This window comes from Rhipicephalus microplus, chromosome 3, assembly GCF_043290135.1.
Source record: "Rhipicephalus microplus isolate Deutch F79 chromosome 3, USDA_Rmic, whole genome shotgun sequence".
NCBI lineage: Eukaryota > Metazoa > Arthropoda > Arachnida > Ixodida > Ixodidae > Rhipicephalus > Rhipicephalus microplus.
Genome location: NC_134702.1, coordinates 1714159 through 1731860, shown reverse-complemented (window position 1 = coordinate 1731860; position 17702 = coordinate 1714159). Strand labels below are relative to the sequence as shown.

The 17702-nt window shown below is 45.3% G+C and overlaps 1 protein-coding gene across 15 annotated transcripts in view; it reads left to right on the top strand.

Moving 5' to 3' along the window:
• Srrm234 (Serine-arginine repetitive matrix 2/3/4) overlaps nt 1-17702 on the top strand; it is a 357763-nt gene that overhangs the window by 157294 nt on the left and 182767 nt on the right. Inside the window, exon 1 of one of the 15 annotated variants that reach the window (XM_075888716.1) lies at nt 13761-13994. The exons of the other annotated variants lie outside the window; for them this stretch is intronic. Coding sequence (XP_075744831.1) covers nt 13834-13994 — 161 coding nt within the window. The 5' untranslated portion in view covers nt 13761-13833. Of the gene's footprint in view, nt 1-13760; nt 13995-17702 lie in introns of those variants that run through there. 15 annotated transcript variants of the gene reach the window in all.

Below are 17702 nucleotides of genomic sequence, written 5' to 3'. Positions count from 1 at the left end.
AAAGGCATCATCGTCTATGCCTTTCAAGATATGCCTGATCTTGTCTTGTTCGGTCATTTCAGGGTTAAAGCGCCGGCATAAATTGATAACATCTTCAATATAGCTTGTGAAGCTTTCGCCCTGCCTTTGTGCACGTCCGCGTAGGTGTTGTTTCGCACGCAGCTTGCGCACTGCGGGGCGATCAAACACAGCTGCAAGGACGGTCTTGAAAGCGGCCCAAGTGGTAAATGCAGCACGGTGGTTTGTGAACCACAGGCTGGCGACGTCTTTGAGATAAAATGGGACATACTCCAATTTCGAGGGGTTCTCCCATTTGTTGGCGGCGCTCACCTTTTCAAACAGATGCAACCAGTCTTCCACATCTTAGTCCTCGGTGCCGATGAAGAAGGAGGGATACCGTTGGCACAGAGTGGTAGGTACGATGACCAGTTGAGATTGGGCCGTGCTTTGCTGGGTGGCGCCTTGCTCGGTCGACTGATAAGGCGTTGCTGATGCAGTAGGCAGCTTCCGACTTCGAAGTTCCAGATTTGCGTACCCCGCACACTTCCACCACTTTGCAAGGGAGTTTATAGCGACGCCAGGTAGTAGGCAGACAGCCGGTACGGACACAAATACTCGAGCAGTCCAGCGTCTACAGCTGATGCTGATGACCTCATATGAATGGCGCTCACCCACAGAAGGGAATGGGCCAAGAACCGGGTGGCAGGATACTTAAATGAAACTAAACTGAAATTGGAACCAATCTGAAAAATTAGTTTAGAGATAATACTACCAATAAAAAAGTCTGCTGAGCAAGTGGTCAAACCATCTCTTGTTTTTGACAGACATCGCTACGAATTATGAACAAAAGATCTGGAAAGGTTAGGGCTCACTAGCACGGTAACCTTTTAGTTGCGTTGATGTAGTCAAACACAGTGCAGCATATATCTCTATGGCAGTAACCAAATGAAGCTACGCCAAGTGATAAAAGTACTGGTAGATTTACTTGCATTCCTACCTTTTGTAAGGGGGCTATTAAAAACATTGTTTTCTCTGATAAGAGTAACGATGACAGAATAAAAAAAAATGTTCAATTGTTTCAATTTTGTTCCAAAAAATGCACAGCGGTGGCGCCTTGAGTCGAGCTTTGTTAAGGTAATAATTTAGTTGTGGAACTGCACAGCGCAGTCTGGCACAAGTGACCTCCAACTGGCGAGATACACACCACTGTTTATTCCATCAATACCTCAAATGCTCGAAATCCTTCAATTTATTCAAATTACCCATGCCCAATTGCAGACAAGCATTTTGGAACCTTAGCGCTGTCACGTAAGCCGTATCTGGCAAAACTGGAATGGTGGGCCCACTCAGGGATACTGCTTCTAAAATTCCGCCATTTCGTTTAAATATAATCCGCGGTGGCGCGGTACCTATAGCAAATGCAACTTTTTTTACGTTTTTCGGTACTAAATGCCGAAACGTATTCATCAGCTCTGCATTTGCTGCCGCAGAAAGTGCATTGCATACTGATAACGAATCTGTAATGATAACTGCTAATGATTCGCTTGAGGGCAATTTGCGTAGAGTAAGAACAATAGCCAATAATTCTGCAATGAATACAGGGGTATAATCTGGGAGTCGAATTCAAAAGGACCAGTCCAAAGAAGGAGAGAAGATGCCAATCCCAGCCTTTTCTTTTGACACAGATGCATCAGTCGCAATGATATTGCTTGTCTCTAGGTGAGCTAGATAATCTGCTAACTGGTCATTTAAGTACCTATCTGTCAATTGTTTCGCGTTATGACGAAATATATCATCAAATTGTATGCTAAGCATTGAGTTTAGGTTGTGTATTGGACCGATATGTTTAATTTTTACATTCAGTTGCTGTAGTAGCGCTCGTGCAGATATTATTTGCGGGGTGTGTAGTCGCGACCAATGGGTTTCGAAAAATAAAGCCGGTTCTTGAATGAAAGCGTAAAATGAGAGTCTTTGGTGTGAACTGTATATCTTTAAGAATGCTTGCACAGTAAGAATTTTAAACCTATTTAGCAGAGAAGGTAGGCGAGCTTCCATATACAACACGTTATTTGCAACAAATTTTGGTATACCCAGACACAAACGAAACGCTTCTCTTTCCAGCAGCATTAGGGGTCTCATTTTATAAGCTGCACTGCCGGAAAATAATACACATCCGAAATCCATGATTGGCCGCACATTAAGTTTATACATCATTATTAGCACATCTCTTCTTAAACCCGCTTTAGGGTTTGCGAGCTTCCGTAGCCACCCCATGGCCCATGTTGCCTTGGAGTACACATCATAAATGTGGCTTCTCCCATTTTATGTGTCATTATATGGGATGGCCAAACATTTCAGGGAATTGGCCTGCGGAATGAGCTCATTACTGTATATTGACGAGATGTTGATATGCTGCAGAAAAGAGAATGCAAGAAGCGCACTTCTGTTTACGTTCAGGGTCATATTAATATCTTTGAGCCATCTTTCTATCATATTGAGATAATTTTGTAGACTCTGGTATAGGGATTGAAGGTCGGTATTACTTGCAATGAAAGCAATATCGTCCGCGTACACATATAACTTAATATCCTTAGTTGATGGAATGGAGCTTAAGAAGATGTTAAATAAAACTGGCGACAGGACAGCGCCCTGTGATACGCCACGTGTCTGCTTATATCTGTTCGAGGAGTGCCCATCTTTAAAGCAGTAATATTCTCTCCCTCTTAAAACCTCCGACACCCACGCAGTGATATAGTTGGGAAAGTGGTGATATTCTATCTGTTTTAATAAAATTGAATGCTCAACCCTATCGTACGCTTTAGCCAAATTTAGAGTAACTAATGCACAGTATTCGCGCCGACGCCGAGCCAGTTCTATTCGGCTCTCTAAATCAACATGCGCACACCATATTGAGCAACCAAATCTAAAACCAATTTGACTGGGGTACAATATTGCGTTATTATCAATATATTTCATTACCCGGGCATTCAAAACTCTTTCAATCAGCTTAACCAGATTTGACGGGAGTGATATCGGCCTTACATTGTCTAAGGCAAATCCTTTTTCCTGCTTTTTTAAGAAGTGGAATCACTTTAGACATCTTCCATTCCGCAGGTATCCAAGCTTTCGTCAAAGAAAAATTTGCCAGCTTGAATACTTCATTTGGAGAAACCTCGAATATTACCTTTATTGTTGCATTTGTTACCCCGTCTGGTCCAGGTGCTGAAGGAGATAAGTGCCTTATCTCAGCCAGCTCATTTAAAATAACCTCCTCAAAATCTTCGCCTGCCATTGGGTTCACAATGTGCAGTGGTATAGTTGACATAAACCTATCCTGGAGCCCTTTCACAATATTCTTTACTAAATCAGAGAGTTCGTGGGGGGAAAGAACGGAAGAGGCAATATTTTCAGCGGGTGGTAACATATTTTGCGACCTTAAAAAGCTGAAGAGCGCTTTTTTTTTTGTTTAGCCCTAGAAAGATAATCATATCGTTTCATATTATAGCCATCTTTTGCTGTACTTACTGTGCGTTTGAAGTCTGCTGCTGCGAATTTATAACCACACCAATTTTTTGGACATTGGTTGACCAGCAGTTGTTTCCATGCAGCTTTTCTTTTTCTATAGCTCTTCATGCACTCTTTAGTCCACCATGGACTAAAAGAACCTTTTGTGGCCGAGTTTAATTTAAAAGTTGCATCTTTTAATGATCTTTTTAACACTACACACAGACTCATAGCCCTAATGTAATTTGCATGTCCTTGCGGCGATCAAAAGTAGCCCTCGTCTTTTTCTAATTTTCTATAGTTGAGCAATGAGCCGATCTTTCGGCGACAAGTATTCTCGGAAAGTTGAGTACAAAACTGATAGGCAAGTGGTCACTGTTAGAGCACAATCTAAAGTTTGCCACGAACATATATTTAGAGATGAGCTTGAAAATGTCAAGTCAATTACAGATTTAGAGAGACCTCGGACAAAAGTAGCAGACTGCGAATTGAAACAAGATAAATTCTTGTCAATAGTCCATTCTCACAAGCGTTTTCTGCTTAAATATGTTTTGAAACCCCAAGCCACATGATGTGAAGTCTCCAGTGATTAATATATCCTTTCTGCAGGTAAAGAACATATCGTCTAGACTTCGTGTGTCTTTCACCCCCGCTGGGAAATATGCATTCGCAAACGAGAAGGGAGAACCGTCGGGTAATATTATGTCTACTATCAAAATTTCACAATCTGGAGTCACACACCGATAAGGGATCTTAGCTTTGTGACTAATTTAGTTGCTATCAAGTCCGCCACCTCTGCTAGGTCGGTCCAATCGAAATAGCCGATAATTTTTTAGGTAAAACTTCTGGCCGGTTTAAAACCAGGTTTCTTGTAGTGATCTAATATCCGGGGAAAGTTGTGAAGAAAGGTATGATAGGTCTGTGGCTGCGGAAATTATAGATATGCAATTCCACTCTTATGGTTAGTGAACCTATTTTGATGACAGAACTGTAGCAGAAACTGCTTGGTCCTAAATGTCCTTTCGCAAAAAGTCTTTATTAGACATGTTCTCAAAGAATTCTTTTTTGAACAGATACTTTTTAGATTTAGAATTGTGCGAAGAATTTTTTGATTGGGGAGATCGGGTTTGCTTCAGAGCCTTATGAGAGTCCGTATATATCCATATCTGCACACGCTTCCGAATCATCCGTTAGATCACCCTCTTCCGTTGTTTTGGAAGTCCCTGCCTCAGGAGAAACCGATCGCTGACGTGTTGTCGCACTGTCCATCTCCGTACGCTGCGATACCACTGATACCTGAGGATCCCAATCGTTCGTATATGCTACACCTAGAATTTGAGATAGTTGATTCGAAACCATTTGTGCAAAGCTTTCAAAAAGGTTGTTTGCGAGGCGTTCCATTGCCTTTTCCGCAGCCTTCTCTATGGCCTCTGCGATAGATGTTGCGAGGGATGCATCCATGGCGGTGGTATGCCGTGCTGCAACACCTGCATATCTTTTGGATCTCTCCTGCATTTCTGCAACGGCTTCTCTCCGAGAGCACCGCTTGCGTTTTACAATATCCAATATGGCAAGCTCCCTTTCTTTTGCTGCGCAGTCTGCAGGGTGCGTCCTACTACATAAGCAGCACCGCTCTTTCTCAGAGCTGCACTTTCGGCTGTCATGATTTGCACCACACCGACGGCATCTAAGAACTGATTGGCACTCTCTGACGCTATGTCCATATCGCCAACATTTCAAACACTGCAGGGGTTCGGGGGAAAGTGGCTCTACCTTATAGATCAGTGGCCATGCCTTAATTTCGGAAGGTCAGACTGTTCTTAAAAAGGTCACTATCACCGATTCCGTTGGGGATTTTATGTTGTCAATTGTACGGGTGCACCTGTATACTGAAATTACACCCGCCACCGAAAACAAATTGAGCACTTCTGCAGGTGTCTGGCTTGTGTCTACACCGCGTACTAATCCTTCCGAGCATGCGACGTGTGCCGGAATAAATGGGCTTACCGGATGCGCTGCGAATTCGGAACATTGCAGGAGCTCATGAATGTATTCCTGATCTGCGGAACAGCACAGGATGCCTCCGCGACCAAACTGGCGGACCTCAGTGACCCCCTGGAAATTCGAAGTGGCTTTTCGAAGCTTCACTTGAATCGCCTTTTGGTTCTTCATCGGAATACTGCCTCCATCTGTAGGTACCAGAGCCACAGGGAAGTAAGAGACGCTGCGACCTGTTTCTGTTTACTGATTCATTAAATTTAATAGTAACTGCAAACATCGTACAACCGCGTACATCAACTACTACACAAAGTTATAACACATGATTTACACACTCGCGACGTGCGACGCAGGATACATAAGGGAAATAACTTTGACAATACAATGGTGCGGTGATACAAAGTAAACACAGGAGGGCACAAATGATAGTCATTAATTAATAAAACCGCGCAATGTCTCAATATGCCGCATCCCTTCCCGCAAAGCTCGTTTAAGTAAAGGAGGGGAAGTTCGTCTCACGAATGGTCCATGTGGTTGGTCTTCACCATCTTCGTTGCCTCTCTCGGTGATTTCCATCTTAATCTTCTTTCATAACGTCCCGCCATCACTCGCTTCCTCGTTTCCCATCTCTAATTTTCATTCCTCGTCATATCATCTCTGCCTCAGTCATCATCTCATCGACTCTCATTGCTATCTCTTCACACCGTTATCTTCCTTTTCCATTCCGTCTCTCCACCACCTCGAGCTCTTCGCATCGTATCTCCGACTCCCCGGAATGCCCGTTCGTTACACCGAAGGTTTTCTTTTCCTTTTTTTTTTTTATGCGTGGGTTTGAGAAACAAGCGTGCACATCTTGAAAGGAGCGGGGTTCAGTCCGTGTTTGCGGAGACGTCACATCTACCCGCGAGTGAAAGTTCGCGAGTGTTGGCGAGGAACACGGCTTAAGCAGAGATGAAAGAAGCGAGCCATCTCCGTAGCATGGACGGCGCATGCGGTAACATCATCCCGCATGCTAGACCAACCATCGCTTGCTCCTCAAAAAAAAAAAAAGAAACGTCTCGCCCGTATTTTCGTGGACGAAAGAGCATGAAGGAACGCCGGGAGATAGGGAGAGGAGGGCTGGCGCAGAAACCACGAGCATTTAGGGCGCTGTGGCGAGCGTTCGAGTGCGTGCACGAGCATAAGTGGGCGAAGGGCTCCCTTCAGGGGTGGGGGGAAGATTATTCGCAGTGTCTGCTCCTTGTTAGGTCAACGTAAAAGGCAGACTGGAAGCCCTTTCCCCTTTTTATGTGGTTCGTCTAGTGCCTCGCAATGCACAAGTTCAGTGCCAGAAATGCAATCAGCAGAGTCAAGTGTGAATTGAATCAGGGAATTGCTAAATAAAGTTACGTACCGAAGACTCAGTGAGACGATTTCAGACATGCTGTCAATATACGTGGACATTGACCACAATAACTGAGACGATATCCTTTTTTACATAAGTTCTGCATGTGATAGCTAGAGGGCTGGTCAAGAAAGTACCGGTTTCACCCGCTTCCGCTGAGAACACGGTCGCTGGGTGACCGCGGTGCTCGAGGCTATGCTCCTGCCCGACAATCTTGGAATGTTTCACATGGGTGCCGGGTGGATGGATTGGATAGATACATATGGCTGTACACTTTAGATCGGGCGGCGGCTAACGTCACCCATAGCCGTAACACTTAGTGAAGAAAAACTAGATGTGTTATGAAGTCTTGGTTGTCCCCCTTTAAATGGGGAAGTTAAGCGCTGACACTTCGCAGTGAAGGATTCAATAGACATGTTTGTAAACACTGTGACGTCACTGCGGACACCCCGCCCACCATACCCTCTTTCGGAGCAGGTGCTGGTTGGCAAGAAAATTCTGCTGGGGGCATTTTTCTGCATAGCAGAGCTGCATGTCTGCATTCCTTCAACGGAAATTTCTACATTGCTATGTTCTAATTCTAAAGTTGCATCTATTTAAAGAAAAGGGTCGTGGAAGGGTCACTGCTCATAGTGTGGAAATTTCCTCGTCGTAGTTAGATAAAGGGACAAACTTTATTTAGAGTAGTGCGAGACGCGACTAGCATGCAGTGGGCTTCACCCACGTAGATGGCAGCCATAAAAAATCTGACCTTTTTCGTAAGCGAACGTTTTGAATGTACACGGTGACTGGCACTTTGAGAAATATTTGCATGGCATGGATGTAAACTTATTCAATTTCCATGTTGGCGTGGGCAAAGCAGTTTTAAACTAGGTACAGCATTGGCGGCAGCAAGGTATTGAGCTGCTGTGCGCGACGTCACGAATAAGATTCTCACCCATTGCGTAAAAGTCTGATCGGAGATAACTGAAAAAAAAAAACACTTTTTGCCGTGCGTTAAGCTGAGGATAACGTATCTTCGTGAAAATTATAGTGAAAGTTACCGCTGCGTTTCCCAATAACCCAGTGAAAATTCATGGGATGTAAAACCGGACAACTTATTTGTAATGTTATCTGGCACAGTTACCTTGCTGCATTGGGCACCTATAACGTGTTTTCGTACCTATATTGCTCCTTTAGGCCTGATATACAAACTTCCAATGCGCATTGCCACTTCATAAGGATCGAGCCGTAAAAGTACAATGTAGATAAGAAACGAAAATCACCCCTGTTCCCATTAACACGTATCAGGTGTCCAATAATACGAGTTAGAGCCGTGGTAAAGCGTATATGCAAATTCGGCAACGCTAGAACATGCTTATAGCTCATGCGAAGTCGTATATATCACCCGGAGATCATGCACTTTTATTTTTCTGCCCGCCGCGCATACGCTGAAATGTACCCATTCGCAGATGATCGCGTCAAATGCATTTTTAACTTGACTAAAATGTCAGATCGCAAAGTTCCATCGACAAGTGGTTACTGTAACCGAAACACAACGAATACTAGTGTTTTCGCAAACAAGACGCATCGCGTTGTTCACACTGCACACACCACGCACAACATTCTCCGTTTCACCGTCCGTAAAGGTGAACCAATATTGTCGATGCATTTCAACGCACACTACACGCCGCAGTCAACACAGCACATTTCCGCAGACGATGCTGCTGTTCCCCGCACAGACGGCCACGTGTGTCCACTTCTCCGAGATAAACAGCCAGCCAGCGTGGCAAATATTTCATCGCGCACATAACGACACACCTAGATGTTCTCTGACACATGCCACAGCTAATGTTGCTACTGTAAGATGAAGATTAAGCTTTCAAAAAAATGGCCCCGTATCTGCATGTTAATCTGCAAATGTCGTCGAAAGACTATTCACCTTTTCATAAACGCCTCCCTGGGCGCCGCCATAGCCCTCCTTGGGCTGTGCAAATTGGCGCGTCCCCTCGAAAATGCACTGGAAACGCTGCGCCCTTAGCCTTTGTACTCCCGCGCACAGCCCATCATGGCGGTGTTTTTTTTTTCCTTCCTGTGAAACGGTGTATAGTCTTGCGTGTGGTGAGAGTGAACAAAAGATTTATTTGATGTTCGGCACGAGAAAATCGGTGAATGGTATTCTGGAGGCGCTGCGTTAGAGAGCCTCGACCGTGCAGCGGAGGCGAACGAGTGCATCAAGTCACGTCACACGTGAGACATGAGCGCTACTGGGAGTTTTCTTAGAAAACAAAGCGCGTGGCTCTGAGATGGGTGTGCGCGCCCGTGTCAGAGGCGATAAGGTGTAGAATGCAAGGCGACGGGTAGGTGCCACTACCATCTCGTCTTAGCAAAGCGTTGGAAACACTCGCCTTTTCGTGCAAGCGTTGCATGGTCATTGCTGCGTGATAAGCGCTACGGTCCTTAAAATTACTTATGTATGCTTTTCTACTAAAAGACGCACATGCAGAATACATACGTGTTACGGTGCCCCAGACATGCGCAATAATTGCTTTTTAATTGGCAATTTCACAAGTATGAACGCTGAATCTTAAGCAACATTAGAGAGTTTTTTAGTGCTGGGTACGCAAGCTCTTGGGGTGTTGCGGGCTTGGGGGCGCGCGGCGTTGCGTACCCAACCCATACCCAACTGAAATGCCTTATAGCAGTGCGCACGCAAACGCGAGCCGCACGAAGGTCACACTAGAGTTACTGTATATGCTACCTTTAGGTACCTACCTAAAGTTAGCAATACAGTAACTCTAGATCACACGCGCTCGCAGCGCCATAGCGTCTTGTCGCGTAAGTATTTTTAATTATTTTTACGATTTAAAATGTTAAATTAAACATACACTGCGACATAAAGTAAACTACTTTCAATAATTTATTTTTAAATAATATGATAGTTGTCAACACGAAAAAAAAAAGCTTTTTTGTATGCGCCACACTTGCGACTGCAGCTGGCACCGTCGATGCCAAGCAATCCAGACGGCCGGTCATAGTCCGACAAGCGCAACACAGCAACGGTGTAACGGGTAACTCTGTGTACCTTTTAGCTTGTACGTATACTTCTTTACGTTATCGTGTTACCGAATACCGGTTTGCGTTTACCGTCTTACCGAAAAGTGCGCCTTCCAACGTTTTGAGCTCCTCATACGTAAACGTTTACGTATGGACGTAAACGTGTATGCCTTTACGTTTTCGCGAACCATAAATGGTGATACTAAGTGCATTTAAACTGCATTTAAGTTATATGGAATTGAATCACTGTTGTGGCAAAATCACGAGACTTTTTTTTATCGTGTATAGTATCCTGGTATATGCAAAAATGAAAAATACAAGGTTACTGTAACGATAGTGTCGACGTCTTGTGACTCTTCGTGCAACCACAGTCATGAACATGTTGGCTTACACGCAATGTTATTGAGGGGAAAATGATTAAAAAGGTAACTCATTTGTAATAACGTCACTGTGCGGTTTTCGCACCAGACGTACAATGCACGTTGTTACTGCAATAACAATGTTGTGATCGCCTCGTTCACTATAGTCGCGCTAGATGGCGCCACCTATTCAGCTGGTCGGTGGTTGGCATATTTTCAGTTTCTATGTTCCAGGCCATTCTAGCTTTGGTAATCTGGCTGAAACAATGTAATCGCTATTGGTGCTCGCACTTTGGCTTATGTTAACTCGACAGCTCGAGTACCCGCAGTGTGGATACCGAGAGTTCCGGCAAAGGTGGACCTTACAAGGCGACCGATTCAAGCGGTCCGATATTTTGCGCCTTTGTGCCATGATATTTGTATAGTGGCTAGCCACTATAATAATTGTGCTTAATACTTAGAAGTGAAGGTGCTGGCTCTGGCCATTCTCGGCTTAGCTCGCCGTGAAGGTGGGTGACGTCACGGGCAACATGATGCGCCAGCATGTGCGCCAAGGCAGCTTATCTCCGCTAGGAGGCCAGTGGTGGCAGCGTTGTTTATGGGTGCGCGAATGCATGGCCCCATCGCCCCAGCGATCTTGCATCTGTTTGGTGTTTCGCGCATGCGCAATACCGCCGCCCCAACGTCCTGGGTACGCAAGCCGCTTGGGTACGCAGCACTGAAACTCCCTGCTAACATCCGCCGCACAAACATCCAAGACCTTTTGAGTGCGCCGCCGTGGTTCTTCTGCCAAAGTGAAGGTGAAGAGTAGACAAACAGACAAATGTCTGTTTTGAATAGACACCATAGTGGTGCCACTTACAAAAACAAATTCTCGGCGATATTCCTTCTTTCCACGAACAATTTCCGACTGGAATGAACTACCTCATGACGTCACCAGCATCGCAGCGCCCGACGCATTCTTATCAGCTGCCACTGCCTGTCTGTAGTAAAAGCTGTCTGGTCGTATGTGCAGATTTCAATTCTTTTTATGATGTTTTTTCACTTCGTGTTAGGAACAAAATTTGGATTGTATTTTTGATACCGCTCCTGTGTTGCTCCTGTAACCCGAGTATTCATGTTCCACGCAAACCGTTGTGTGGTGATTTTATTTCTGCGCCGTGAAGAATAGTGTTATAAGTGACTGCAAGTATGAAAGTTTGTATCACTCCTGCCTTGGCCACCAAGAGGTGGCTGGCAGTATGCAATAAATAAATAAATAAATAAATGTACATACAGACAGACAGACAAAATTTTTGCGTCCAAGGTCCCCAAGAAAGACTATCGTCTTTAAAAGCTTGCCCCAAGCACCGAGCGACTGCAGCCCACTCGGCCACCGGCGGGAGTGTTTTGCCAACCGCCGACTTGCACATGCACCGGTGACGTCACGTTGTGACGTACCCCGGTAGAGGTCTGGAGCCCCGTCAACTCGCTCGACTACCGTATCCGCCTAACCGCAGCCGCACGCCGCTAGTCTCTGTCACGAGAAGTTACTTTCAAGCCTGGTTTTGAAATCTGGGTGTGGACCCCTGTCTAATGGCGTGGCCGTTTAGAAAAGCTGCTCGGCCTTTCCAGGGTCGTACGACGTCTCAGCGACGTTATGGGAAGGCACCTCGAAATGTTCCCGTCCCCCCCCCTTCCCCACCCCAAATTGGAGTTTCTAGAAGTCATGCTTCTAGACTCAAACCACACTTTTCGCGCCGAGGCTCGCCATTTGAGTGACTGACTTCATTGGCGTCTTTCGTTTCGTTTCATTCTTTCCTGTTTTTCTTATTTGGCCCCTCGCTTCACAGCCGACTACGTTATTTCTCCTTTTTCTTTGCTTCCATGTACAACATCAAGACGATGTTTTTTGGGAGAGGGGTTAATGACACGTGCCACCATTGATGGATGATCCGCTGTGGCTCATACAACTGGGAGTTGCTTGGAGGAGTTCAAGCTGAACGGTTGTGCCCTCGCGATCTCCGACGACAGCGTAGGAGTGGTTCTTAAGAGAAAGGAAGAGAAAAGTGAGCCCCGTTATTGTCTGCTTCAGTGAGCGACACCGCCACAGAGCTCACAAAGGGATGGGGGTAAGGAGAGATAAAAGGGTAGAGGTAAAGGTATAGGAAAGAGGAAGAAGAAGCAACAACAAACTGAGGGGATAGGAGAGACAGGAAAGATGGAAAAACGGTCACTGGAGTCCGAGGACGGGGTACACTTGCGAGAGATGTTGTCGGCGTCTGTAGATGGCGTAGAGCAGGTCCAGTAGGTCAGAGCTGCGCTGTCACCGAAGACAGCCGGCGACAGGAGGTGACGTAGGGCCAGCCCAGTCGGCCAGAACTACGATGACGCCGAAGGTCGCGAGCGCGCGGAGCGCGCGGGCGCACAACCGGTCGCCACGAAATCCAGGGAGCGTCTCTCCCGCCGACTGGTTCGTCCTCCACGGTGTCCTGCCGCCGTGCAGCTCTCGCTGAGTGGTGCCCCGTCCTTGCACTTTTTTGACCAGCTCCCAACTTTCCTGTCGCTTGCCTGCTCCATCTCTTCACCTCTTTTCTTCTTTTCTTTTTATCCCTCCTCCCCCCATCCCTACAAGGCACTGTGCCATGTTGCCCAAGAGGCAGACAGAAATTAGGTGCCTTTTTCCTCTTTTCAAGGAACACTACCACCTTTTCTCTTTTCACGAACCATACTCTTGGCGCTGTGCAGTGCTCCCTACTGGGCTGCAGAAATTTTTCTAGCCACCACCACCAAACGTTTTTGGTTGATCTGATTTTAGGGCCGGCGTCAACCTCAGGCTCTCGGTCCTGCTTTGCCCCGGGACCAATATATATAAATATATTAGTGGGAGTAATAATTCAATGGGCCAGTTAGTCTTTGTGAAGGTATGGGATATGGCACAACGGGAGCGTTGTCAACAAAGATAAATATATTTATTTCCCAACAGTTTCGGGAGGGGTCCTCCCTTCATCAGGGGACTCACAAAGATAAATATATTTATCTTTGTTGACAACGCTCCCGTTGTGCCATATATATATATATATATATATATATATATATAAAAGAAAGAAAAGTGTGTGAAAAGATAACTTGCCGTGAGCGTTATTCGAAGGTCGCAGGTTCGGTTCCTGCTCACGGCAAGTTATCTTTTCACCCACTTTTCTTTATTCGCATTTACATTACAATTGGTCTAATAACTTTCCCTATACATTCCCTGGCATTATTGTCTGTTGAATTTCATTAATATTGTCAAAACACGGAATAACGAGCCCTTAAGTATACACTGCTTCCACATATATATAGATATGTAATGTGTGCGTGCGTGCGCACACGTGAAACCAAGCTTCGTTATGTGAACGCATCCTCACCGCAACAGACGGTGCCCACACGAGCTAGCATGGCGCGTACACAGCGTCTCGGGTCGGCTTGATTTCCACCACACACGCGAACCCTGGCGGTGACTCCTTGACGCGGCAGCTGTTTCGTCACGTGCCACGTACAGCACACACGACGACGAAGACGGTCGCTTGGAAGATGCTGTCCTTCGCGCCGATGGACGACGAAGACGAAGAAGGACTGGTCGTCTCGACGCCAGAGTCCAGCCCCAGGGCCCGGCCGAGCCGCTTTGTGCCCGTCGAGCCGCAGAGGCCCCACCGCGCCGGTGTCAAGCCCTTCTCCATATCCAAGAAGACCAGGTACACATCGCCGGCAGTGGTTCGCGTTTTGCGGGCTCTTGCGCGCAGCTGGGGAGCGCACTTGCGCGAGTCGTGTGCGTGGCTCGTTTGCGCGGCTTCTGTTCATCCCGAGAGGGCGCCCGCTCCGCGCAGGCTGCGATGTGGCCGCTCGATCGATCCTCCGTCCGCCGCCATTTCCGCGATCCCAGCACGCTCCGCGGCGCCAACCGGGCCGGACGAGAGCAGGTGAGCGTCGCTGGCGTGTCCATCTTTATGGTGCGGCATATAAGCGCTTGAGGGCCGCCCATGTTTGGCAGTAGGTAGGCATGCCGAGAACATCATTTGCGCGTTGCATGAGAAACAATAAATGGGATCGAGCGCACCTGCAGGAAAAAAACAAAAAACACCTTGTGCTATGGGGGCTTCATTATTGGGATTGTAAAATCGTGCATGTCTAGTAGGCATTTTACAAACAGGAAGATGATGATTTATGTGTGCAGTTTTTTATGTGCACACCATTTCCCTCATATTGTATTTGAAATGAGGGTTCCAAAATAGACTAGATGTTTCACACTTACTGTAAAACTGGGAATGTCTTGCAGTGCACTCCAACTGAGATAGAGAAGTGTTAGATGGCCTGTAAGCAGCGAGTTGTATGTAGTAGTTATTCCCAATGTGTTGTCTTTTTTTCGGAGGTATTGTAATTCATTTTTTCTTTTCAGTTATCATTGTACTGGTATTGATCAATTACACTTCACTGCTTAGCTGTATGCATAGGTCGCCAAAAATTGTGGAGCTCACTCAGAATTAATCATGAAATGTATTTTGCAGTTAGGACTCACTCAGACAGAGACTCACCTAAATTTTCCTGAGCCAGACTCGCTCAGACTCGTGTCCACAATTTTTTTTTCAACTGCACTCACTCGGACTAAACTCACAGAAATATTACTCATTCACACTCGTGGCTCAATCTGAGTCTGAGCGAGTCCGAGTCCAGAGCTAGCTGTTATTGCTCTGTAACATCAGTATCTCGTGTAGTTGGTGCTCTTTTTGGCACAACTTTTATATGGTACCTTCAAATACAAGTTATAAGTGGTTGTAAACCAGCCAGGATATTTTTCTTGAAAGAGTTGACAGCATAAGATTTATGTATTGAGACTTTCCCATAAGAATCTGAGGGTGGAGGACAAGGCATCTACCTTTGTAATTCAGGCCTCATATCAGCAAATATTGAAATTGTGTATGATTGATACTGCTTTGAAATGCTTGTGAGTAGATGCGAGTTTAAGGTGGTGGGGCACCACCAAAACTTTTTTTAACCGGTGGAGCAAGGATTAAAATAACTGCTTTTTCGGAACAAGCCTGTTTTATTTATCTTTCCTAGTCATTTAGAGTGCAAAATATTGATTATTTTTGGGAGGCTATCTTTGTCAAAAATTTAATGAAAAGTGGTAGTTACGCCAGCCATGATCAGTGACTGACGCGTGCCTGAATTCAGTAACGCTTTAGCATTTCCGTAACCAAAGGTTGGAGCTATGCAGTGAACTAGGATAAATGATATGCAGAAAATATCCAGGGAGCCAATTCAGACTGAGCTTGTTTGCAAAATCAGCTGTGCATTCAGAACTAATTGATCAATTTATTTTATTGCAATTCACTGCACAGATATATAAGTGGTGAAATATTGTAAAAAATTTCAGTTCAAAGCATGCACTAAAAAAAAAGTCAAAAGTTGACTTCACATGATTCGGAGCAAATTCTTATTTTGAGGAAAACGAAGACAAAAAATTCAGAGGGAGCACGAGGTGTCAGAAACTTTGCACAGAGTCCTAAAATGCACCACATTCATAGGTGGGTCCTTCTTTAAGAGCATTATAGTCTCTTTTTCTTCGTGCGACTGCTCTTCTTTTCTTTCTGGCCTGTTTCATCCCATCCGCTGACTTGCATATGGCATTCTGCACGCGCTTGTGATCTCTGGCGAATCAAGCTTTCATTGTGTAGTAGCCCTGTTTCTATGCCAGCTTGCCCCAGGATGTTTTGGTGCTTACACTGCTTTATTAAAGTGTGCCACAGCATCATGCAAGGCAAACATTACTGTAGGCAAGCTTACATGGGGCTCTTTGGGAGCCTACTGCCATATCAGACCTGTAAACCAGTCATTTGCATTTTGTGTCTTTCTATGCAAACATTTTACCAGAAGTTCATCCGAGCACAAATCGCTGTGGACAGTTTCAACTTTGTTGAGCACATCAATCGTAAGTCCTCCTTTGTGCACATACTTTCCTTGGCCGAGTGCTTCGACCCTACCCACACCAGCTTTTCAGTCCAAGTAGGCAGAGACCATGTCTCGGATGCTTGTCGGTTGAGCTGCAATGAAAAATACGGGCAAGGCTAGCCTGCTTCATTGCAGAAAAGTTGCCCACATTAGCCCTTTTGACAATGCCATGGTAGTTTTGCAATCGGTCAGTGAGGGCATCAGTGAGCTTTCCCTTACTCCGGAGACCACGCACTGCCTTCTTCAGTTTTTTGAGGTGGCAGCCAACAGGATTCTGGACATGCCCTATGCATTCCGATTTCTGTACACTGTCCTTTCAATACATGCATAGACGGTATACCAAATGCATTTTTAAAGCGATATGCTGAATGGTGTTCTAAATATCTGTCTGTTGTTCAAGAAATCCCTGTCTACTGCAGATCTTCCATGCAACTGGTAGTACGCAGCTGGAAGTATCCCTAAAACAAACGCGCCATCAACTCCGTCATCATATAGACCAATTTCCTTATTATGCACATGTGTGAAGGTACTAGAGCACATAATCCATAATCCAGCTTCCTTGAAAACAAAGGCTTAATTGGTTTTTTCCAGCATAGCTTTCGCCGTGGTTACTCTACTGTCACCCAGCTCATTGAAACTGTCCACGACTTAGCAGCAGCCCTAGACAGACATGACCAGGTCGACATTATATTTCTCGACTTTGAAAAGGCATTCGGCCGAGTCTCACATCGAAACTTAATACTGAAGTTAGAATCAATATTTAAGAACACCAAATTGCTAGCTTGGATAGAAGCCTACCTCTCATGTAGACAACAAGTCGTGGCCATTGATAATGATACTTTGCGTGCCATTCCAGTCCTTTCAGGTATCCCGCAAGGCTCTGTTCTTGGTCCTTTATTTTTTCTTGTATACATCAATGACATCGTTCGGAACATACCCGTTAAAATAAGGCTCTTTGCTGATGATTGTGTTATATACCGTGAAATTACCACACTCCCTGACCAGATAACATTAAATAAATCTTTGGACCAAATTTAAACATGGTGCACAAACTGGCAAATGACCATCAACAAAAAGAAAACTGTCGCAATGACAATTGGTCTCAAAAAGCACCCTATAACGCTTTCTTACTGTTTTGATAATGAGCCTCTGGAAGTAGTAACTGAGTATAAGTATCTGGAAGTTATCATTTCTCACGATCTTAACTGGAATGACCACATTGACTACATACATAAACGCAATGAAAAAACTTGGATACTTAAAGAGGCGCTTGAGTAAATCCTCCCAAGAAGTTAATATATTAGCCTATATAACATTTATTCGGCCACTCCTGGAATATTGTGCCGCTGTTTGGGATCCATACACAAAAAGAAACATTTCAATATTGGAAAAAATACAGCGGAAATCAGTTAGGCTCATCTTTAATCAATACAGCTGGGAGGCATCAGTAACAC